At 54.4% G+C, this 21408-nt stretch overlaps 3 protein-coding genes across 17 annotated transcripts; 2 read left to right on the top strand and 1 right to left on the bottom strand.

Annotated features, from left to right (window-relative positions):
* Positions 1 to 37: 37 nt before the first annotated feature.
* On the bottom strand, positions 38 to 2397 carry TMEM205 (transmembrane protein 205). 3 transcript variants are annotated; one of them, XM_019745020.2, is made up of 4 exons: positions 2317 to 2397; positions 1658 to 1766; positions 1391 to 1554; positions 38 to 403 (listed from the first exon to the last, which is right to left on the bottom strand). In XM_019745020.2, the coding sequence occupies exons 2-4, from the start codon at positions 1755 to 1757 to the stop codon at positions 98 to 100; spliced, it is 570 nt and encodes a 189-aa protein (XP_019600579.1). In that variant the 5' UTR covers positions 1758 to 1766; positions 2317 to 2397; the 3' UTR covers positions 38 to 97. The 3 variants fall into 3 exon arrangements, with proteins under 3 accessions (XP_019600579.1, XP_019600578.1, XP_019600577.1); XM_019745019.2 differs by having other exon boundaries at positions 2237 to 2374; XM_019745018.2 differs by having other exon boundaries at positions 2216 to 2354.
* Positions 2367 to 8502, top strand: CCDC159 (coiled-coil domain containing 159). Of its 4 annotated transcripts, XM_019745014.2 has the most exons (13): positions 2588 to 2724; positions 4155 to 4273; positions 4367 to 4593; positions 5317 to 5350; positions 5667 to 5755; positions 5843 to 5924; positions 6104 to 6299; positions 6803 to 6870; positions 6950 to 7026; positions 7375 to 7496; positions 7620 to 7798; positions 8154 to 8267; positions 8436 to 8502. In XM_019745014.2, the coding sequence occupies exons 1-13, from the start codon at positions 2720 to 2722 to the stop codon at positions 8438 to 8440; spliced, it is 1317 nt and encodes a 438-aa protein (XP_019600573.2). In that variant the 5' UTR covers positions 2588 to 2719; the 3' UTR covers positions 8441 to 8502. The 4 variants fall into 4 exon arrangements, 3 of the variants coding, with proteins under 3 accessions (XP_019600574.2, XP_074194259.1, XP_019600573.2); XM_019745015.2 differs by lacking the exon at positions 4155 to 4273 and having other exon boundaries at positions 2367 to 2724; positions 7716 to 7798; XM_074338158.1 differs by lacking the exon at positions 4155 to 4273 and having other exon boundaries at positions 2367 to 2724.
* A 523-nt stretch (positions 8503 to 9025) lies between these two features.
* PLPPR2 (phospholipid phosphatase related 2) lies at positions 9026 to 17677 on the top strand. Of its 10 annotated transcripts, none has more exons than XM_074338156.1 (10): positions 9026 to 9184; positions 10537 to 10657; positions 11479 to 11559; positions 12504 to 12692; positions 12819 to 12954; positions 13751 to 14022; positions 14974 to 15150; positions 15725 to 15831; positions 16168 to 16219; positions 16339 to 17677. In XM_074338156.1, exons 3-10 carry the CDS (start codon positions 11494 to 11496, stop codon positions 16369 to 16371), a joined length of 1032 nt encoding a protein of 343 aa, XP_074194257.1. In that variant the 5' UTR covers positions 9026 to 9184; positions 10537 to 10657; positions 11479 to 11493; the 3' UTR covers positions 16372 to 17677. The 10 variants fall into 10 exon arrangements, with proteins under 10 accessions (XP_074194257.1, XP_074194254.1, XP_019600555.1 ...); XM_074338153.1 differs by having other exon boundaries at positions 15725 to 15847; XM_019744996.2 differs by having other exon boundaries at positions 10537 to 10711.
* Positions 17678 to 21408: the final 3731 nt, after the last annotated feature.

The following is a 21408-nucleotide window of genomic DNA, read 5'->3' as shown; positions in this document are numbered from 1 at the left end:
TCCCCATTTCCCAGTTGGAGAAAAATAATAGCAGCCATTTCCAAAGAAGGGTTTATTGCCATTTAGGTTCCCGGCAGGGACAGAGAGGCAGTAGGTGCTAGAGGCTCCTGAGGCCCAGGGCGAGGCCAGTGAGACAGAGCCCATTGCTCAGGAGGCAGCCCAGATTGCAAATGGAGGACAGGCCATGGTAGCGGAAGAACGTCTGGCGGAGGGCATTGTACTTGGGGTCCTGCGCCCGTAGCTGGCGGTAGGGGTCGGGGTCCTGGTGGCGGCCTGGTACCTCCCCACCCAGGCCCCGCTTCTTCTCCACAGTCTGCAGGGCCCACATGGCAGCTGTGGTGCGGGGCTCCAGCCAGCGGGCATTGATGGTGGCCAGCGTGAGGCTCAGGAGCAGCAGGCAGAGCTGGTGGGGGGTGTGGGAGGACAAGGTGAGCCATGCCTGGGAGGCAGGAGGGGCCCTCCAGAGGGTCCTTTTGCGTCCTCAAAGCCCAGAGGAGGATTTTAGGTCAAAGCCAGGTCTCCCTCTCCTTCCCTAAATCCAGACTAAGGGCCCCACCCAGAACTCCAGCTCTTCTACCCTGAAACCGGCAGAAAAGGCTCCATCACCATCTCCTCTATCTCCCCCCCAAAACCTCTGAGCCTCCTCTACTCTGATACCCACACTGGAAGTTTCCAGAATATAGCTTGTCTCCTCTTCTCCTATTCCCCCAAACTGAGGAAATCTCAGGACAGAATCTCTCTTCCCCAAATTGGGACAGAGCACTATAACTGTCCACTTGTTACCCCAAAACAGAGAGCCTAAGACAGCCTGTCTCCTCTGTGGCCCAAGCCAAGACCCCAGAAGCTGACATCCGGCCCTCAGGGAATGAATAAAAAGTTTTTAAAGTTCCAGTTACCCATAATCCTCTCTTGTCCCTGTAGGATTATTCTTGAAACCCCTGTTGTGAGGCCTCACCCGCCCACATAATGGGGGCTGCGGGAGGGCAAGATAGAGAAATACAAGATGTAGAAATGGTCCCTTGCTTTGTGGCTGGGAAAAATATGTGGGGGGGGGGCGGGAGGCGGGACTGTAAATTCCCAGTCAGGCTAGTTTTTAAACAGTGAGCTGGGGTCAGTGCCCTAGCCCAGCTGAGTCACCTCAGCTTGGCAGCAGGCCCAACCAGAGGGAGGAGAGGGAGCAGCAACCAGCAGAGACACACTGGGGGATAAACAGGGCTGCTTGGGATGGTTGTGCAGGCTGTGTACTGCTCAGAGGTATCCAGAGCCCAGCTTTGTATCCACCAGGAAGCAGCAGCAGTTTCTGTTCAATTTTCACAAAGGTGTAGCCTTTGAGCCATAGGTGTTCAGTGGGGTCCTGGGAATGAGGGTAGTGAAGCCCAAGCCCGAATACCTGGCTGGCCTCCCAGAATGTGAGCTGAGCCCAGGTGTACTGTGGAACCAAGATGCAGAAGTTGACGAAGGCACAGCCCACGGAGATGTGAAAGTAGAAAGGGAAGAGTTTACTCTGCACAAGGCCGAAGGTATGTCGGGGAAGGCCTCGGAAAAGAAGGAAGCCTGTGGGTGGAAGAGACCACACACCTGTCAGGATACTCCAGGTCCCCATTTTATTCCTGTCCCCATTCCAGGTACCCATGATGTCCAGGCCGAGGGTCCCTACCTGAGATGAAGGTCACCCACATTTGCATACCCCAGGCCCCAGACAAGACCAGTAGATGGACCACCTTAGCCAGACTTCCCAGGTTCCCGCCTTCCTCCATCTTGCAGGCCTGGGAAAGAGGCACGGGTGGCTCAGAGCTTTACCTTTGGCTTTCAGACCCTGTGAGCGGGCTCAAGGCCGCTGTCGCAGCCAATCCAGCAGAGATGCAGGGATGGCAGCTCAGGAATAGGGGTGGGGAAGACCCAGAGCAGTCCTGCAACAAACCTCGACCCCCATCTCTCCAAATGTAGGTTCTCAAGATCTCAGGTTCTCTGGACCCCAATATCCACGCCACCTTCGAGATCCCCAAAGTTCAGCCCCAGCAGCCCAAGCTCGTAGCCCTAGGTCTTCAGAGATCACGCCAGTGACTCCCAATATCACCCCCGGGACCCAGTTCTATCAACAAAGACTCCTGCTCTCATAACAAGATCTCAGATATCGCTATGAAACTCCCCAAAGCAACCCCCGAAGCCCTATCTAATTCTGGGAAACCCCAAGTCTCATCTCGAAGACACCGACCCCACCAGTAGGAATCCAGACCTCAACCCGCAGCACCCAGGAATCCGAGACCAGAAACGCCGGGGCCGGATCTCCCGGGCCAGGCTGACTGGGCTCGGTACCTCACTCCCGCGGACTTCCTCCGACACCTTCACTCGTGGGACCCAGAACTTGTCCCGCCCCCCAGCTAAACCGGAAGCCAATCCAATCGTAATCTGCCCCCTCCTGTACCGCCCTCTTAGTAATTGACTAATCGATTAGCAGAAACCAGCTTGAAATCCCGCCTCACAGAGATTTTACCCAATTACACAGCGGCTTCCAAGATCTGCGGAAGAGGGAAGACGCCAATGAAGCCTTCAACTGCATCGGCGGGGGCGGAGCTAAAATGCCAGACACACCCCTCTCTGTGACTCTATATTTGGGCTCCGTGCAATTTAAAGCGGTGGTATCCCATGGGATCAAATTTCAGCATCACAGCTGGGGACTGGCTTCGAGATCCCTGATGGGAGAGCAGGAGCAGGTGGTATGTGGTAGGTAGAGGTGAAAGGGGGTCGGATGCCTGGAGGGCGCAGGATTAAAAGCCCGAAGGGGCGGGGCCCAGGTTAATGGCCCCGCCCCCTTCCCCAAGAATTCTGCCGGAGAGGACTTCGGGAGGAACTTATGATGTGGGAGGAGGAGGGGACCTTCACTGCTGATCTGCCTGCAGTTGGCACTCAGAAATGCGTCCTTACAAGCCTCCCAGGGCTCCTGTGGTCCCCAGGTCCCAAATACTCAGCGTGATATTCGAGGACAAATACTGAGCTTCCCATTACTGTATGTCAGGCACTGACATGGATTAATTTACTTAGTCACAACAACCCAATAAGGTGGTAGTACGACAGCTTATTTTTATAGTTAGGGACACTGAGGCATGGAGAAGTTCAGTAACTCTTCCAACATCACACAGCTGAGAAGGGGCAGAGATAGGATTTGAACCCAGGCCATCTCGCTAGAGGGCTTCCAGTGACTCTTGAAAAGGTACACTAGATTATTTCAGACAAAAGAATAACTCCTACATCACAGAGGGAGTGTCAGGACCCAATGAGTGCTGAGCGTGGTGCCCAGCACTCAGTGAGGTGCTCAGAAAATATGAACTTAAAAAGGATTAAGGAAGTTTTTAGAGAGGAGATGCTGAGTAGGGTTTTGAAGGGTGTGTGGGAGTCTCTCAGGAAGACTGAGCAGAGGAAGGACACCGGAGGGCCCAGCAAAGGTAGAAGAACAGAAAGGCCTAGAGCATGGCCTTTTGGGCTGTGTGACCCAGGGCAAGATGCCCTTCATCTGGCAATTTTTCCAAACAGCCCTGCCCCAGATGTCTGCATCTGCCAGCCCTGACTACACTGGAATGACAGGGGGTTTGGATATGAGACCCAGAGCTGAGTTCTTTCCTGTTCCCAGCTTCACCTAGCACAGGCCTGGGCCCCAATTCAACTATTATTTATTGAATAGATATGCCCTGCCTCTCCTAGTCACACACTATGGCTCCCATTTACCTGGGGAGCTAGGTCCAAACTCCCCTGCTTGGTTTTCAGTGCCTTGCTTGAGCTGCCCTGCTAACCTCCTGTTGTTTCCTCTTGGACTCTGCCTCCAGCCATCCTGAATTTACCAATACGGAGTCCATGGTTCCGCACATGCTATTTCCTGCCAGCAACGCCCTTCCTATAGGGCCCAATGTTAAGATACTTTTTATCTTTTAGGCTCTTTTTTTCCTTTTAGGCTCACTTTCTCCTGTGAAGCCTTCTGGGTACTTCTCACTGCCCAACCCAAGCCTGGGGCTGGGATCATCTTTCAGTGAGCTTCTACCAGTAACTGGGAGGCCCTGTGTTCAGGGCTGAGGCCTCTCTGGGGTGTTGGGAGAGGAGAGTCTGGAAGTGCTGGACATGGGGTCTGGTTTCAGTGCAGCCCGTGTACTCTCTGTTTGAAGCGACCCTCTTCTGGCTGGCCTACCCCGGGACATTGACTACTCTGTGCCCTGCTACTGCTCATCTCCCTCACCCTCCAACTCGTGTTTGCTTGCTAACGGGAAGTGTGACAAGTACTGGGGTTCGTTGAGGGGCTGCCCCAGGGCAGGGGAATTGGGAGGGGCTGGAGTGCTCTGGGCTGGGCCTCAGGAAGCCCTCATCCACCCATCCTCAGGCGCTTCCTCAGACAAGACTTTGGACTATACAATTCACTGGTCCAGGACCCTGGAACCAGAGACCTTGGGGCCAGCTGCTTCAGAGAACACAGTGACAAGTACAGACTGGAGGACAGGGAGGGACTCAGGGCCTCAATCGCATGGCTCTCCCTCCTTCCCCAACCCAGACTCACAGGAGTGCTGTAATGACCAGGACCTTGTGAAGAAGCATCACAGCATCACTAAGGTCACCCCCACCTGGGAAACCCCTTCCTGATGCACTGCAATCTACTGCTGTGGGGCTTAGGGAGGGTGTTGTGGGGGCAGGGAGGTCCTTCTCAAGAACCCCACTACCGTGTGTGCCTTCAGCACCCAGAACGGCTCCCAGTGCTCAGCAAGCCCTCCCTGAAAATGTTTTGATGAGGCAATGAATGGAATGGATGTGCAATTGTGTGTCCTAGTGGGGTCGAGTCTGTGATTGTCTCTGGGTGTAACTGCCTGCGTGTCTGAGATGAGTGTGAGTGGATGCCCTGGGTCTTACAACTTAAAGTACATGGATGTGTCCGAAGTTGTGTGTGTGGCTGTGATTGTGTTTTGACAACGATGTGTAATTATGTGTCGCATGCTATTGGCGCTACCTGCAGACATCGTCAATGTCATTTGCCCCTAAGGAGGAGAGCCATTTCCAGAGCCCAGGCCAGAGACAGGGCTTTGCAGGTCCATGCTGTCATGGACAGCTCACAGACCTGCACATGTAGGTGACAAGCCACACAAGTGCGCTTCTGAGCATGTGCAGTCCAGGGGAGGTGCCTGCATGGCCTGGAGGCAGATTTGCCTGCACTCAGGGTCTGGGATGCCCATAACTCAGCAGACCCAACAACTCATATGTAAACCCCCAACACTTGTTTGGGGTGAGCAAGGAGGCAGCCGAGGGATGAATTTCTACTGCCCTCATGTCCCCCTTCCCTAGAAGCCGCCGCAGACCAGTTCTTCCAAAGTCAAAGGTGAGAACCCTCCCTCCCAACAAGACTATGGGTAGAACACCTGCCGGTTCCTACTTCCAACCTCTGCCCCAGCCTCTGCAGAACTCCACCATTGCTGCCACTCATCCCTGCCCCAGCATCAGCTGACTCGTGCCCCTGACCTTGCCCTCCATCCTTGTCCCTGACTTGACCCCTACTCCTGCCTCTACCTCAGCCTCGGTGGATGCCTGTTCCTGATCTTTACCCCTTTACCCCTACCTGAGCCTCTTCTGACCTCTGCCCTGACCTTGCCCCTGCCCCCCACCCCAGCCTGGCTGACCCTCACCTCTGCTCACAGTTAAGTCCACCATGATGATTTCTGACACCCAGAAGCTCCTTCAATGTGAACTGGAGTCACTCAAGAGCCAGCTACAGGCCCAGACCAAGGTGAGCTTCCTCAGCCATCCCTGCCCCCGAAATCTTTTCCCTGTCCTCCACCTCCCCTCCCATTCCCAGGCCTGAACTCTCCCACAGGCTTTTGAGTTCCTAAACCACTCAGTGACCATGTTGGAGAAGGAGAGTTGCCTGCAGCAAATCAAGATCCAACAGCTTGAAGGTGAGAACTGGCTAACGGTCAAGGTCAGGCTGGAGGTAGTTGGGGTCAGCTGGGTCAGGGTGAGAGAAGTGGGTGAGTCTGGATTCAGGTTTGGGATCTGGCCAGGCTAGGGCAAGGTGGGTTCAAATCTGGGTTCAGGGTATAGTTGGGGCTCAGTCAAGTTCCCACCTTCTCTGCAGAAGTACTGAGCCCCACAAGCCACCAGACAGAAAAGGAGGGACACAAGTGGAGCGTGGAGCAGGGAAAGCAGGAGCTGTATGGGGCTCTGGCGCAAGGCCTGCAGGGGCTGCAGAAGACCCTGCGTGACAGTGAGGAGGTGCAGCGGGCCCGCACCACCCGCTGCCTGCAGCTGCTTGCCCAGGAGATCCGAGATAGGTGGGTGCTGCCAGGCAGACAACCTGGAGGCTGCGGGTGGGAAGGGAGGCCAGGGTAGGAGAAATGGGAGAGGTCTGAGTAAGGGGGATGAGGGACCATGGAAGGCTTGAGGGACAAGAGGAAGGGATGGGAGGGGAAAACAGGAGGGTGTGTGTGTGTCTGTGTGAGAGAGAGAGAGAGAGAGAGGGAGAGAAAGACTAGGAGGCTAGAAGGCACGGAAGACAGGAAGCTGGAGGTGGGATGGGGTGGGAGGCCAGGGTATCAGGAAGCTGGGGGGTGGAGAGGTTTATGGGGGCAGAGGCTGGGGATATGGGAGGTAGGGGGTGGGGAGAGGCTGGGGAGATGAAGGCCAAGCAATGGCAGGCTAAGGAAATGGGAGAATGGAGGTCAGGAGGAGGTGGGAACATGGGAGGTAGAAGAAGCTTGGGGAGGCAGGTGGGCAAATGGGAGGCCAGGAGGGGGCTGGGCAGGGACTGGGGGTCTAGGCTACACTGTCTCCTCAGCAAGAAGTTCCTGTGGGAGGAGCTGGAGCTGGTACGGGAGGAGGTGACCTTCATCTATCAGAAGCTCCGTGAGTGCCTGGAACCCACAGCCCCGAGGCGGGGGTGTCCTTTTGTGCCCTGGCCCCCCTGAGTCCCCTCCCCCCACAGAGGCCCAGGAGGAAGAGATCACCGAGAACCTGGTGAACATCCAAAAGATGCAGAAGACCCAGGTGAAGTGCCGCAAGGTGAGAGGGGAGGATGGGGACCCTGCATGAATTCGGGGTATGGGGATCTCTGCCGGCCTCCACTATTGGACCGCAGCCAGAAGGCCTGGGCTCAAATCTCAGCTCTGCCACTTACTGCTGTGTGACTGAGCAAGTTTCTTCATGTCTCTGGGCCTCAGTTTCCTCATCTGTGTAACGAGTATAACAACACATCCCTACATGAAGGGATAACTGCATGAACTGAGTGTTAAACCCTTTGAGGGCAGCCTGACGTGTAATAAGTACCAAGTAATGGTCACCTTGCACCATCATCATTATTATTACTACTGCTCTTCTCTCATCACCCCCGCACCCCACTGTGGGCCCCAGGTCCTGACCAAGATGAAGCAGCAGGAGTGTGAGACATCCAACTGGCCAGAGACAGAGGAGATGCCACCAGGAGGCAATGGCTCCTGGAGGGATGACCTCCAGAAGGAGCTGAGTGACATATGGTGATGCCCAGCTCCCACTGTGACCTCTAACCCCAACCCTCATCTGTCATGTCCCCAATCACATCAAGCAGTGACTACCAGAACCTGGAACCCATCTGATTCCAGACCTCCCTCTCCAACCAGGACTCCACTCCTCCCCTGCCCTGCCAACAGCCCCCCGGCCCCAGCCCCAAGCAGTCCAGAGTCACCAGGGGCCCCCAGCTCCCCATCTCCCCACAGGTCTGCTGTGCATGTACTGCAGAACTCCTTTGATGGCCTCACCATGTCCTCGGGGGTCCGCCCCAGGGCTTCGAGCCTCAGGGGTGAGGGGGGCTGAGCCATGCTCCAGGGTGTGGGGGGGGTCATTCTCCAGCTTCATACATTGAGGTCATGTTCAGAGGCCATATTTGGGGGGCACGTCTGTTGGGTCTTATTCTTGAGTCACATTCTAAGGAGTCCCTGGAGGTTTCATCCAAGGGTCACTCAGGGCCACTGGGATATTTTTTTAAGGATCAATGTGGTAAAATTCAAGGGTTGTTGAGGTCATACTATGGTGTCACACTAAGTCATACTCAAAGGATGTGATCAAGGGACACTGGCCCATAGTCACACATCACTCAAGGGTCACATTCAAGGTTTGTGCATGGAGGGCCAGAATGGCACCTGTCACTTCTGCAGGCTACAAGGGGCACCGATGCCTGAACCCTCCGCTCCGCTCCTGGGACTCGGACTCTGACTCTGACCAGGACCCTGCCCAGCCACCATTCAGCAAGAGACGCTCCTTCCCACCTGGTGTGGGCCCTCCCCTGCCACACCTCCTTTTCCCCTCCTGGCCAGCCCTGGAATCTCACACAGTGGACCCTCCCAGCTCCCAAACTGGGCACCTGCATGCATCCTGACCCCCAACCCTGGGGTCCACTGGACCAGGCCTGGCCCTTACCCACCCTCTCTTCTCCACAGCCTGAGCAGCCGGGACTGCTCTCCCTGAAGACCCTTCCAGAGAGAAAATAAACTAGCTGAGACCCTCCTCCACCTGTGGACTGTTCTTCCTGCTGCTTCCTGTGCCTGAGAACCACCCCCTCCCGTTTACTCCTCAGTGCTGGGGAGGGTGCAGAGACCCCAGGGGTTGTTCAGGATGTGTGGACCTAGGGTCAGGGGACAGTGTGAGGCCAGATCAGTATATGACAAGGTCAAGGGTTAGCCTGTCCGGATATGAGTGGCCAAACAGGCTCTTTCACACTAGCTACCAGTCTTCATTTCTGGGGGGCCTTGGCGATTTGACCTGCTGCCTCTACTGCCCAAATGGGGAAACAGGCCCAGAGAGGGAGCGTCGCGGCCCAGAATCACGCTCTGACATTCTGCCCTCCTCTTCCCCTCAGCGCCTCCTCTCACCCAGGGTCTTCCCTCTCAATCTCCATCCTTCATTCTCTCCCAATTCCAACGCGCCGCTCCCCAAAGAGCAACCGAAGCCCCGCCCTAAATCATGCTAACGAAACTTAGCGAGCCCCCGCCCAAGGTGTTATGCAAATAAGGCTCCGGGAGGCCCCGCCTCTCGCCCCGCCGCGGAGTCTGCGCGGCGCGGAGCCGGGTGGACAGCATCTCCATCTGTGCGCCCGCCCGCCTTCCAGGCCAGCCATCAGTCTGTCGGTCCCGCCGCGCCGGTGACGTCTAGGCGGAGCCGGGGCTCAGGCGGCAGCAGTCCCGACCCGGTGAGAAGGAGGAGCTTGGGGCGTCCCCTGTACCTTCTCTCGCCGGTTTTAGATCCTCGACCCTCGGTTTGTCCGTCTGGCCCGGGTTCAGTTCCTGCGGGTCGGGTCCCCTGCGGGTACAGCGTGGGGAGCGGAAGAGGAGGCGGTGAACTGGAGCTTCGGGACCAGGATGGGGGAGGGGAGTGTAAGGAGGGGACCCTGGGCTTGAGAAGCCAAGTGGTGGTTATGAGGGTGACTGTGATTGTGTGGTTGTCATTATGTGTCAGTGTGTGGTTGTGTAACCGTTGTTGTATGTCTGTATAGCTGTCATTGTGTGGCTTCTGGAGTGTCCGTGTGGTGTGTGTGTGTCTGTCTTCTGTGGCTGTCATTGTGTGGCTGTCATTGTGTGGCTTCTGGAGTGTCCGTGTGGTGTGTGTGTGTCTGTCTTCTGTGGCTGTCATTGTGTGGCTGTCGTCGTGGGTATCTGTTGGTGTGTATGTGGCTGTGTCATTGTGACTGCTATCACTGTGATTGTGTGGATGTCTTGGTGTCTGTATGGTTGTGTGCATATGACTGTCATTGTGTGGCTGCTGTTGTGTGTTCCTTCTGATGGTAAGGGGGGGCATTTTTGCGTTCTAGTGTGTGGCTGTGATCATGCACCTTTCTTGTGTGATTGTGTGGCTCTGTGTGAGTCTGTCATGCTCCATGCATATGTCCTTATGTGGCCATGTGGCTGTGGTTGTGGGTGACACCGCGTCTCTCCAATGGCTGTCAATGTGGACAAGAGCTGTTAATGTGTGTGGTTGTCACTGAATTGGGGGTGTGACACTGTGACTAGTTCTGTCACCCCTATTGTGTGTGGTGACTCTTTGTGATGTGACTCTTAAGTGTGTTGGTAGTCCTGAGTCCATGGCCCTGATGGTGGTGAGGTAAGGGGTCTTGCGGGGCTGTGTATGGAGCGCTGAGGTGTGTGGAGGACCTCCTGTATATCCCAGTGACTGTATGTGTATGGGGGAGTTGTTTGATCTGTGTGGGTGTCAGTGACAGGCCATGTGCACACTGTGCTGTGTGTGTGAATGTGCAGTTCTGTGTGTGGTGGGCACTTGTCTGAATGAGAGGGCCTGTCTTGTTCACCACAAGGCTGGCACCCAGCACAGCGCCTGGAACCCAGCAGGCACTTGGTCCATGTTGGTGGGATAGATGAATGCTAGGCCATGGTGGTGGCGGGGGAGAGGGTTGGGATAGAGCCTGTGGCTGAGTTGTGTACTCTGGAGGTACCAGTGTGGATGATTGTTTCTCTGAGGGTGAGGGGGCCATGGCCAGGTGGACATCTGGGACCACTAGCGACCCTCACCCCACATGTCACACCACAGAGCAAGCCTTGTGGATTGAGCACTGCACCCAGAGTGCCTACCCCCATCTGCCTGGGCCTCAGTTTCCACATCTGTGCAATGGGGGTGACCATCCCTGCCCTACTGGCCATGAGGAGCAGCTGTGAGTCCGTGGGTGTGGCAGCAGCCTGTGGGAAGCCATAGGGCCCTTTCACAGGTGAGGCCAGGCTGGGAGAATGGGTCAAGCAGGTTTGACTCTTAGCTGTTCAGTACTGGGGGGTCGGGGGCAGCATGTGGTGGGAAGATAACCCCCCAGTGATACAGGGAGGCAGATGGGCTGGAAAGAGGTAGAGGAGAGGGAGGCAGCTGGGAGAGAAGGAGGGCCTGGCCATCAGCCATGAACCATAGAGATAGGAGAGAGGCCCGTGAGCCACGGGGGAAGGGGCTCCAGGGAGGGGCCTAGCGGAGGTGGAGGACATTGCACATGGTGTCCCCTGTAAAGCATGTGGAGAAAGAGGTTGGGGTCCCCTAAAAACTGGTGGGGGTGAGGACCCTTATAAATGTATCCTTTTCCATGGGGGAGGGATCCCCATTAAGCTGGAGAAGTCTCTTCTAAAGGCCAGGGGGAGGGGTCCTGCTTGGTAAAGAGGAGAAGCCCTCTTAAAAGTATGGGTTTGGAATCTCCTATGTACGCTGTAGGGGCGAAGACCACTAGAGAATCTCTGGGGTTCCCCTCAACACCACCCCACACAGGTTGAGCTGAGTGGATTGTGTCAGGGAAGGCTGGTGCCTCCAATGGGCAGAGGCAGAGCCAAAACCTGGATATGCAGTGGCATGGCCAGAAGGCCCAAGGAGTGGAACCAGAGCTCCTTGGTAGTTCTCCGTGGGGTCAGGGGTGTGGCCAGAGGGCTCCACTTGGACCAGTGACCTGAGCCACCCCCTAGGCCCCACCCGTGCCACCCCACTCCCTCCCCACCTCCACAGGCCTGGGCATTCACCATGGCTGGAGGGAGGCCTCAGCTGAAGAGGAGTTTCTCCATCATTCCCTGCTTTGTCTTCGTGGAGGTGAGGAGCTGGGTACCTTCTTTAGACTCTCAGTGGGAAGGGGGTTACCTGTCTTCCTGTCCCCTCTCTGCCCAACCTCAGTCTCCCTTATCTTGACAAAGTTCTTACCTGGACCTATTTTTTCATCTCCCTGGCTGCAGTCCTGCCTTCTCTCTCCCTGATCTCTCCCTGGCTCCCTGGGGAATGAGTGCTGTTGCCATTCTCTTGAGATGTAGTTATGAGCTTGCATTCAGAAGCGGCACTTCTGGGATTCCAATCCTGCTCTGCCCATCCTTACTGAGAAACTCTGGGGCACCTCACATATCCTCCTGAGCCTCAGTTTCCTCTTCTGTCAAATGGGCATATTTAGAGTCCCTCTCTCCTAGGGCTGTTATGAAGGTAAAATGTATTCATTCACAGACGAGGTTTAGCATGACACCCGCCTACATTAAGGGTTATACCTGTGGTAGCTAGTTCTACTAGTAGTAGTAGTATTTCTTTCCCTGGTGATCTGTCACCCTGCCACCCACTGTCTCTGTATCTCTTTCTGGTCTGGTTCCAGCTGTGTCCTCACTCTCTCTGCCCCATCCCATCTCCTCTCTCCTCTCTCTATTTTACCATTCTAGTCCCTTCTCTTTCTCTTCTTTGCTTTTGCTCTTTCTCTTTCTCCTTCTCTTCCCTCTTTTCTCCTTTCCCCTCCACTTCTGTCTTCTCTTTCTGTTTCTGTCTCCATCTCTTTTTTGTGTCTCCCAGACCCTGATCCTTCTCTCACCTCCTTCCCCACCTCTCTGTCTTTCTCACTTTTTCATTTGCTTCCATTTTGATCACCCTCTTCCCCCTTCCCCACCTCTCTCCCTCTCCATGTTTGTATGTGTCTCTCTGTCCATGTCCTCAACTCAGGCCTGACTCTCGCTCTTCTCTCCCTGTCTCTCTCCATCTCTCTCTCCCCGCTGGCTGGGCGGCAGTCAGTGCTGCTGGGTGTGGTGGTTCTGCTTGCTTACCGCTTGGAGTTCACGGACACCTTCCCTGTGCACAGCCAGGGTTTCTTCTGCTATGACAGTACCTACGCCAAGCCCTACCCAGGGCCTGAGGCTGCCAGCCGAGCGCCTCCTGCACTTATCTATGCCCTGGTCACTGCAGGGCCCATCCTCACGGTGAGATTGAGGATAGCCTTGGTAGACTGTGGGAGGACCCCCCCCAGGAGGCAGGAGGGCCAGGGGGAGGTAAGTAGAGGGCTGGGCTTGAAGGCTAGGAAGACCCTGTCTTGGTCTCACCCACAGATCCTGCTGGGGGAGCTGGCACGTGCCTTTTTCCCTGCACCCCCCTCAGCCATACCCGTCATTGGGGAGAGCACCATTGTGTCTGGGGCCTGCTGCCGCTTCAGTCCCCCACTGAGGAGGCTGGTTCGCTTTCTGGGTGAGTGACAGGGCCAGGGGTCAGCCACACAAAGATAGTCAGAATTCCAGGGGGACAAGTGCCTAGAATTGCCATGATGGTGCCTTCAGGGCAAGGAGGTAATTAGGCTCAGACCAGATATTAATGGAGGTTTTACGGACATGGGTGGGGCCTAAGCTAACCATGATAGCAACTGTAAGAGGAGGGTCCCAAATTGCCACAAGGAGAATCTCAGTCAGAAAAGGGGGCCACAGGTGCATGCCAAATACCATGGGGCCCCTGGGAGATAACACCTCAACTTTGCTCTAAATGTAATCCCAGCCACAATAGGTGGCCATGGGGTAGTGGCGGGGGCATAGCTCATCCGTAATGGTGGTCCCTGTGGCAGAGGGCTGGAGATTCAGTTCTGGCTTATTGGTGATCCAGAGGAAAAGTGATCAACTCAGTAATAGCGAGTCCAGAGCAAGAATATGAGGCCCAGAAATGTCATCAGGGTGGTCCTAGGAGGTCCCAGGCATGAGCCCAATCCTGATGTAATGCTGTTGAGGGGTCCCAGCCCAGCTATAATGGGGCCACAGGGGAGGGCCCACTCCTGACATAGTGGTAATCCCAGAGGGACAGAGGCAAGAGACCCGGAATGTCATCATGGTGGCCCAGCTATAATGGGTTATAGCATTAAGGGGAGTCCCAGGTGCTTTAATGGCAGTCACAAGAACAAAGAGACAGGGGCCTAGAAAAGCCATAAGGGGGTTCACAGGAGGAGGGCCACAGGGGCATCAGCCCCCACCATGAACCCCTTCTCCCACTCCATCCTCAGGGGTCTACTCCTTCGGCCTCTTCACCACAACTATCTTCGCCAATGCAGGGCAGGTAGTGACCGGCAACCCCACGCCGCACTTCCTGTCTGTGTGCCGCCCCAACTACACGGCCCTGGGCTGCCCACCGCCCTCACCGGACCGGCCAGGACCCGACCGCTTTGTCACTGACCAGGGTGCCTGCGCCGGCAGCCCCAGCCTGGTGGCTGCTGCGCGTCGCGCCTTCCCCTGCAAGGACGCCGCCCTTTGTGCCTATGCGGTCACCTACACTGCGGTGAGCACCGAAATGGGAGCGCGGCGGTGGGGAGCGACCAGTCGGCAGGAGGCCCCCTGGGCTGGAGCCTCCGATTCCTCCCTGGGGGAGGCCCTGCCCTGGCACTGTGACTGTGTCCCTAAGGCAGTCTACCCAGGAAAGCTCTGAGCTCCTCACTCCTCCCTTCAGACCCTGGTCACGCTCCCGCTCCCGAGTCTGACTATTGCTGTTCTTGACTGCGCCTCTTCGTGTCTGGCCACACCTCCTGACCCAGTAATGCCACGCCCGATGGAGGCTGTTGGCTCCACCCTGTGGGACAAGGATGCGGTCCCTGGAGCTTAGCCATGTCCCCAGGATGCTACAGCCCTGCATATTGGCTGGGAGACTGGGCGAGTGGGCTTTCAACTCTGCCCCCTAGAGCCCTCGCACTCCCCACCTTTGTCCTCGCCCATTATTTTCCAGGCTACACCCTTGACTCCACTGTGGTAGGACTTCCTGACTCCCCTGCTTTTCTCTGATGCACCCCCTATTGCTTTGACTTCTTTTTCTGGCGTCTGAGTCTAGCTTCTAACCCTGTCAGTGGTTGCCTGGGATTTGGGGACTCCACGTCCTGGGTCTCCTGGACCTGCCCCTTGGGCCCTAACTCCACCCTCTGGTTCTGTAGCCACACCCTAGCCCAGCAAGTGTCTTTCCCCATCTGTGACTGGTCCCTGGGACACCCGGCCCCAGACCTCTTTACTGCCCTTTAGTGATCTGGCCACACCCCCAGCCCTGCAAGGTCCACTGGGAATCCACGACTCCATGCCCTGAACTCCTGTCCCCTGGCTCTGTTCCCTGGAGGCGCTGACCACATCCTCCAGCCCTACTACCGATCCTGGGGATTCTGGCCATGCCCCCTAGCCCACAACGCAGTGGCTACTTGGGTTCGGCAGCTGTGCCGCCTGTGTCCCCTGACCTGTCTGGCTCCCGCAGATGTATGTGACACTGGTGTTCCGCGTGAAGGGCTCCCGCTTGGTCAAACCCTCACTCTGCCTGGCCCTGCTGTGCCCCGCCTTCCTGGTGGGCGTGGTCCGCGTGGCGGAGTACCGCAACCACTGGTCCGACGTGCTGGCCGGCTTCCTGACTGGGGCGGCTATTGCCACCTTTCTGGTGAGCCCCCTTTGCACCCATCCCAGAATAGAAGACCCTCCATCAGCTCTCTGACCCAAGAGGCAGGGCCACATGATGGTGAAGGATGTGGACTGTGTGATGTTGGAGGAGACCTTTAACCTTACCTTGCCTCGATGTTCTCACCTGTAAAATGGAATGACAGAACCGAGATCAGAGTGAGGCGAGTAAGGCATTCGCTTTGAGTGTATAATTTAAGGAGGTGCTAAAACATTCACTAATCCAGATAAATAATATTTTAATGAAACATTTTTCAAAAATCAAAATTCATGTAAAAAACATCAAAAATTTAAATAAAGTCAGGATTCAATCCTGCCCTTACAAAATTCAGCTTTACTTGCTTCCTCCTAGTCCTGATTCTGTGGAATAAATAATAATAGTAGCTACCAGTTAAAGTGGAAAGAACAGTAAGCCTAGCACACAGTAAGCACCATAAAAATGTTACTTGTCTTTGAAAACCTGAGCCTCAGTTTCCTTATCTGAAAAATGGGCATGGTATTTATACCACTCCTATCTTATTATCCTCGAACCTCAACATTCCTCTCTCCTGTCCCAGGTCACCTGCGTCGTACACAACTTTCAGAGCCGTCCACCTTCCAGCCGGAGGCTCTCCCCCTGGGAGGACATGAGTCAAGCTCCCACCATGGACAGCCCCCTCGAAAAGTTAAGTGTGGCCCAGGTAAGGGGGGCCGAGGGCCACTCCCGGCTGGAGACGGTAGTGGGTGGAATAGGACCAAGGAGGCAGGGAGTCAGGCAAGAGGTGGGGGGGTCTCAGGGCCACAGGGAGGTGGGCAGATGGCTGGTCTCTGTGGACACAGGTCCTAGAGGACAGTCCCACAGAATAGAAGGGTGTGCCCCCTCTCTTTCTGCCAAGGGGACATGGTTATTCCTGAGAATCTGGTTATATTCCATCGGGCTCTCTGCCCAATGAGCCCCTCATGCTGTGGCCAGCAGGGCCCAGGGGGCCGCTAGCCCCATCCCTCTGCCTCTTTGTCTCAGGAACCCGAGGCCTGCAGGCCGCATTCGACACCGGCACGGCTCACCCCATCCAGTGAGTGTCGAGGGAATGGGGGGATAAATGGGGGGACTTCCAGATGGCAGTCACTGCCACAGAGGTCTCACCTCCTCCCAAGCTTTCTGATCCCCTGACTTCTGACCCCTGTCCCCCAGAGCCGCAGAACTGCACCCGCCGTGGCCACCTGATCCCCAGCTGCGTGTCCTCCAGGGCTCCAGCCATGTGTTCGTCGCCCCGTGTGCCCCGCCCTCGATTGAGGTCTGAGCCAACGCCTCTGCCGCTGCCCCTGCCCCTGCCAGCACCGACCCCCAGCCAAGGTCCCTCACCCTCCTCTCCTGGGCCTGGAGGACCAGGTGGAGGTGGTGGACGTGGCCGGAAGCTGCTGCTGCCCACACCCCTACTTCGGGACCTGTACACCCTTAGCGGACTCTATCCCTCCCCCTTCCACCGGGACAACTTCAGCCCTTACCTGTTTGCTAGCCGTGACCACCTGCTGTGAGGCCCAACCACCCACCCAGAATCTGCCCAGTCTCCATTTTTCCCCTGCAGTGTGTGTGTGTGTGTGTGTGTGTGTGTGTGTTGCGTGCGTGTGTCGTGTGAGTGCCAAAGCCCCCTGTCCCCAAACCAGCCAGGCCCAGACATCAGAGGATGGCTGGAAAGACATTTGGGGAAGCCCCTGCTTCTCTTGCCCTCTGGGACATCCAAGTGGGCATAACTGGGAGCTGGGCCATTGCCCCCTAGGATTGCCCTTGGAAGGTACAAATCCTGACCACATTGGCCATTGCCCAGCTAATGGGAGCCTCCAGTTCTCTGAATTCCAACCAAAAGGAGTTTACTCCAGCCAATGGGAGTCCCCCTCACTCTTAGAATCCTCAGGCAAGAGGGCAACTTCAGCCAGTGTTCCACATCTGAACAACCAATAGGAGTCCTAGGTTTTCAGAATTTGTAGGATGGGTGGGTGGGTATGATTCCAGCCAATGGGGGACCACCCATGTCTAAGCATGTGCAAAATTGAGAAGGGAAATGGAGTTATCTTTTGTCATCAAGTCCTCCTCAGAATCAAATCTCACCAGAGGGTGGAAGGCAGGCTCCCCCCATGGCAGGGTCCTCGGGGCACTCTCTTCCCCTCTCAGTCCCTTCCCCATGTGTACCCTCTCACCCAGTCCCTCCTAACTCCCTACATATGCAGGGTGTGTCAAGTTTAGAGATTTGGGGGTTCAGAATACTGTCTTCCCTTGCCTGTACCCAGGCCCCCCAAACCCTCTGTTATTTATTAGGGCTGTAGGAAAGGACTTTTTTTTCTTGGGACCCACCCCTGTCCTTCACACTGCCCCCTATGCCTCAGCCTCATGCAGATGTGCCACCTAGGGGGACATGGGTAGAGCAGACAGGGCTCCCCAACCTCGGGGCAGCCAAAGGCAGTGGGTAGAGGAAACTCTGCCTCCTTTTCCTGACCTCTCCTCATCTTTAATAAAGACCTGTTTGTAACAGAAATTTGGCCACCTGCCTTCCTCTCCTGGGTGGTGGAATGTGGAGGACTTTAATTGCGGGTCTAGGTGTCGGTGAGGCTGGGTGTGGGTGTACGCGTACTGTCACAGTGTATCTAAGGGCGATTGTGGAAAGACAGTGTGGGGCTGTGGAACCAGCAACTTGAATTTAAATCTTGCCTCTATATTACTTGGCTTCAGGAAAATTAATTAACCTCTCTGTGCCCTTGTTTCTTCATGTCAAATGCAGACCCACAAGCCATACGTAAGGCACACAAACCCATGGTGAGGGGCCTCACAGACTGTCTTCCCCAGGCAGCTGACCTGTTTCTGACCATGGCCAGGGCACAGAGAGCACAGAGAATAGAGTGAAGGAACTCTGAGGGTCCTGATAGTGAGGGGCGATGCTGAGAGCAGTCAGAACCTCCAAGTCAAACCCCTAGCTGCATGGATGAAAACAAGGGTTCTGATTGTGAGGTTATGCTGAGGACCCAGCAGAAACCAGGGAGAGTAGGAAGGGCAGGAAGCCACTGACATCCCCCACATGGCTCTGAGGGGCTTCAGACAGGACATTTGGGGTATGGAGTCATCTGGGGAGCAGAAAAGAGGAGGCTGCTTTCCTTTTCCCCACATTCATTCATTAATTCATTCAACAAACACTATGGAGCACCTACTGTGTGCCAGGTGCTGGGTAGTTAGACACAGGATCTGTAGCAGTGAACAGAACAGACACAGATTCCGGCCCACATTCTAATGTGTAAAATACAGACAGTGAACAAGATACATAAGCTATATACAGAGCCACAATTCCAAATTTCAAAAAGCTCTGAAAACCAAACATTTTTTTCATAACTCATTTATGGCAAAAAACTGACCTGAACTGACATGAGGTTATTATAGCTTTCTTTACTTAACTTGATGTGAATATTCTTATGTTTCATTAAAGTGTTTGATTTTGAGATGTTATCCCAGGTCCCAGCCAGCATGTTATACAATACAATATTTATACCATAGTACCTTTTGAAAATCTGAAAATTTCTGAATTCCAAACTCTAGGATCAAAGATTTAGGTCAGGGATTGAAATCTCTGCTATGTTAGGTATTGATAAGTGATAAGGAGAAAACTCAAGTTAGAGAAGACAACAAGACAACTGCAGTATGGAAACACAGTTTGCAATTTAAAGAGGGTGGTCAGGAAAGTTCTTTCTGAGGAGATGATACTGAAGTGTGAAGGAGAGGAAGAAGGGAGGCATGAAAATACCTATACCTAGGGTGGGGGAGGAGCATTTCAGGCAGAGGAAAGAACAAGCATGAAGGCCTTGAGGGGGAAGCGTGCCTGTTATATCCAGGGACGTGGAGACCTGTGTGGCTGAAACAGAATGACAGAGGGGGAGGTGGTGGGCCTGACTGTGGGTCACAGGGAATGAGAGGGGAGCATGAAAAGGCTGAAGGCAGAGGAGGGACAGAATCATGGAGTCCCCTGCTTTACTGACCATAGCTCCTATTTCCAGGGCTCGCACCCCTGAGACGCGTGGTCCCTGCTGTCTCACAGCTGCCTCCACGCGGGCCAGGAAGGAAGCAAAGTTTCAGCACGGCGGACAGCACCTCGACCAGCCCTGTTGGTGCTGTCCACGGTGCTGATGTTAAGCGCGGGCCAAGAAAATATGAAATTGGGGCTTCAGGACACAGAGAAGTGTCTGGGCCTGCTAGAAAGGATGGTGACAGCAGACCGAGCCTTGTCCACACCCCTTCCCAGGATATACAATCTTAGATAGACAACCCAAACTAAGATGTACTTGCTCACTCAAAAGCTTTCTCGACATGTCCCTGTGGGTCTCACAGCATCTCAAACTCAACAAGACCAAAACTAAGCTCCAGTTTAGCATGTGAGACCACATCCATCCTCTGCTCAAACCCACTTGTGAATCCCCATGGCACTCTATGGAAAAGCCAAAGTTCTCCCAATGCCTCAGGTCCTTTGCATGTGCAGGTGCCTCAACCTGGAATGTTCTTCCCCTACATATCAGCATGGTTCACTCCCTCACTTCCTTCAAGCCTTTTCTCAACTGTCAACTCCTCATTGAGGTCTGCCCCTAACACGCTATTCAAAATTGCATAAAAACCAAATAATTGGCCCTCCCCACTTCCATTTCCTGTGCAAACTTTTTTGCATACACTTAACATCTGCTCATGGACTATTTAAATTTCTCTATGCTTAGTGGTCATTATCTTCTCCCTCACTAGGATGTCAGCTCAGACAGAGACTTTGTCACCTGTTCACTGTTGTAAATCATTTGTTAAATGATTTAACTAAGGATGTTGATAAGCGAGAGAGAAGCACAGACTGACCCTGAGCTCTCCATTTCCCCATTCCCTCACGCATTAGTCCTCCCTTCTCCAGGGAGCTCAACTGTGTTAAGCATACTTCTGTCAGGACATAAAGACAGGATTTTGAGATGTGAGAGAAAGAAATACTGTTTGTATGAGAGCTATGCCAAACACCTGCTTCTCTTCCAATGTACTCACTCAGCCTACATTTATGAGCACCTACTGTGTGCCAGGTGCTCTTCTAAGAGCTAGGGACCCCACAGTGACATTCTAGTGAGGAGAGAAGCAATAAAATAAATACGTAACGTTGGAAGTGGTAACTTATTTGAAGATAAATAAAGACGGATAAGCAGTTAAAGAGTAAAGGGTATGTGATTTTACACAGGTGGTCAGGAAAAGCCTCTCTGAGTAAGTGATATTTGAGCAGAGACCTAAATGGAGTGGGAAAATGAGTCCAGGGATATCTGGGAGCTGAGTTCTCTAGGCAGAACGGCAAATACAAAGGACCTGAGATGGGGCTATGTTCAACATGCTCTTGTGTATTTAACTGTGTGATACAGTATCACTACTGGGTGCTTATGCATTTGGAGTGTTGCAAAATGAGGTGAATCACGGGTTGTATATCTGTTGGGGGGGTTGAGGAACTTTTGACAAGGCAGTGTAACAGTGTATTTTATCTGTGTGTGTGTGTATAGAAAGAGATGCAGGAACATCAGCTGAAAGGAAACGTGTGTGTGTGTGTGTGTGTGTTGGCAATGATATTGTTGTATCAGTGTGTTCTGGTGGTGTTCAAGGGAAGGGTGTGGGGGCGTGAATGTGGGAGAGTGTATGGGATGCTTTGTGTCAGGATAGGATAGGGCTGTGAGCACGTGGGTGATGGGGATTCTGGAAGTGGCATATATGCAGAAATGCCATGGGGTGTGTGTGTGTGTGTAGGAGTGTGGGGGTACCGGCTGTTTGAGTCGGTGTATTGGGGGATGTTGTGGAGCTGAGTTCTAGTCTCAGAGGGAGAGAGAAAGCCCAGGAAATCTCAGTTCCGCCAGTGCCCCTGGGTTTCCTGGCAACGACACTACTTTCAAGTTACCAAGAGACAGAGTTGCCAGGGCAACAGGGGCTTGAGTGGCAGCTCTAGGGCGAAGTCGTTGAGGAGCCCCAGCCAGCGATCACTCACCTTGTTCCTCCTTCTCTCCTAGTTTCTCATCAATCCTACCTTTCTTTCTTCATTCATTCATTTAACAAGCATATATTGAGAATCTACAATGAGCTAGTCACTGTTCTGGGCGCTGGAGTTACCAATTGAACAAAGCAAACAAGGTCCCTGCCATGGCCTTCCCTCAGTCTTCCAGCCCGTCTGTTTCTCCTGGCCCCTACTTTGTTCTACGGTGCTGCCTCCGCCCCCCATCCCTAGCA

The sequence above is a fragment of the Rhinolophus sinicus genome, linkage group LG07 (assembly GCF_036562045.2).
Source record: "Rhinolophus sinicus isolate RSC01 linkage group LG07, ASM3656204v1, whole genome shotgun sequence".
Taxonomy (NCBI): Eukaryota; Metazoa; Chordata; class Mammalia; order Chiroptera; family Rhinolophidae; genus Rhinolophus; species Rhinolophus sinicus.
This window is presented reverse-complemented; position numbering and strand designations above follow the sequence as displayed.

Bases quoted from the DNA above. Each gene is read 5' to 3' on its own strand.
- CCDC159 (XM_074338158.1), top strand. From the start codon at position 2,580: ATGCCAGACACACCCCTCTCTGTGACTCTATATTTGGGCTCCGTGCAA. The intron at 5,351-5,666 runs GTGAGAACCCTC...CTCTGCTCACAG, and splicing joins CAGTTCTTCCAAAGTCAAAG to TTAAGTCCACCATGATGATT. The intron at 7,027-7,374 runs GTGAGAGGGGAG...TGTGGGCCCCAG, and splicing joins CCCAGGTGAAGTGCCGCAAG to GTCCTGACCAAGATGAAGCA.
- PLPPR2 (XM_074338153.1), top strand. From the start codon at position 11,494: ATGGCTGGAGGGAGGCCTCAGCTGAAGAGGAGTTTCTCCATCATTCCC. The intron at 11,560-12,503 runs GTGAGGAGCTGG...GCTGGGCGGCAG, and splicing joins CCTGCTTTGTCTTCGTGGAG to TCAGTGCTGCTGGGTGTGGT. The intron at 12,693-12,818 runs GTGAGATTGAGG...TCTCACCCACAG, and splicing joins CTGCAGGGCCCATCCTCACG to ATCCTGCTGGGGGAGCTGGC.
- TMEM205 (XM_019745020.2), bottom strand. From the start codon at position 1,757: ATGGAGGAAGGCGGGAACCTGGGAAGTCTGGCTAAGGTGGTCCATCTA. The intron at 1,555-1,657 runs GTAGGGACCCTC...TTCCACCCACAG, and splicing joins GTGGGTGACCTTCATCTCAG to GCTTCCTTCTTTTCCGAGGC. The intron at 404-1,390 runs GTATTCGGGCTT...ACCCCCCACCAG, and splicing joins CATTCTGGGAGGCCAGCCAG to CTCTGCCTGCTGCTCCTGAG.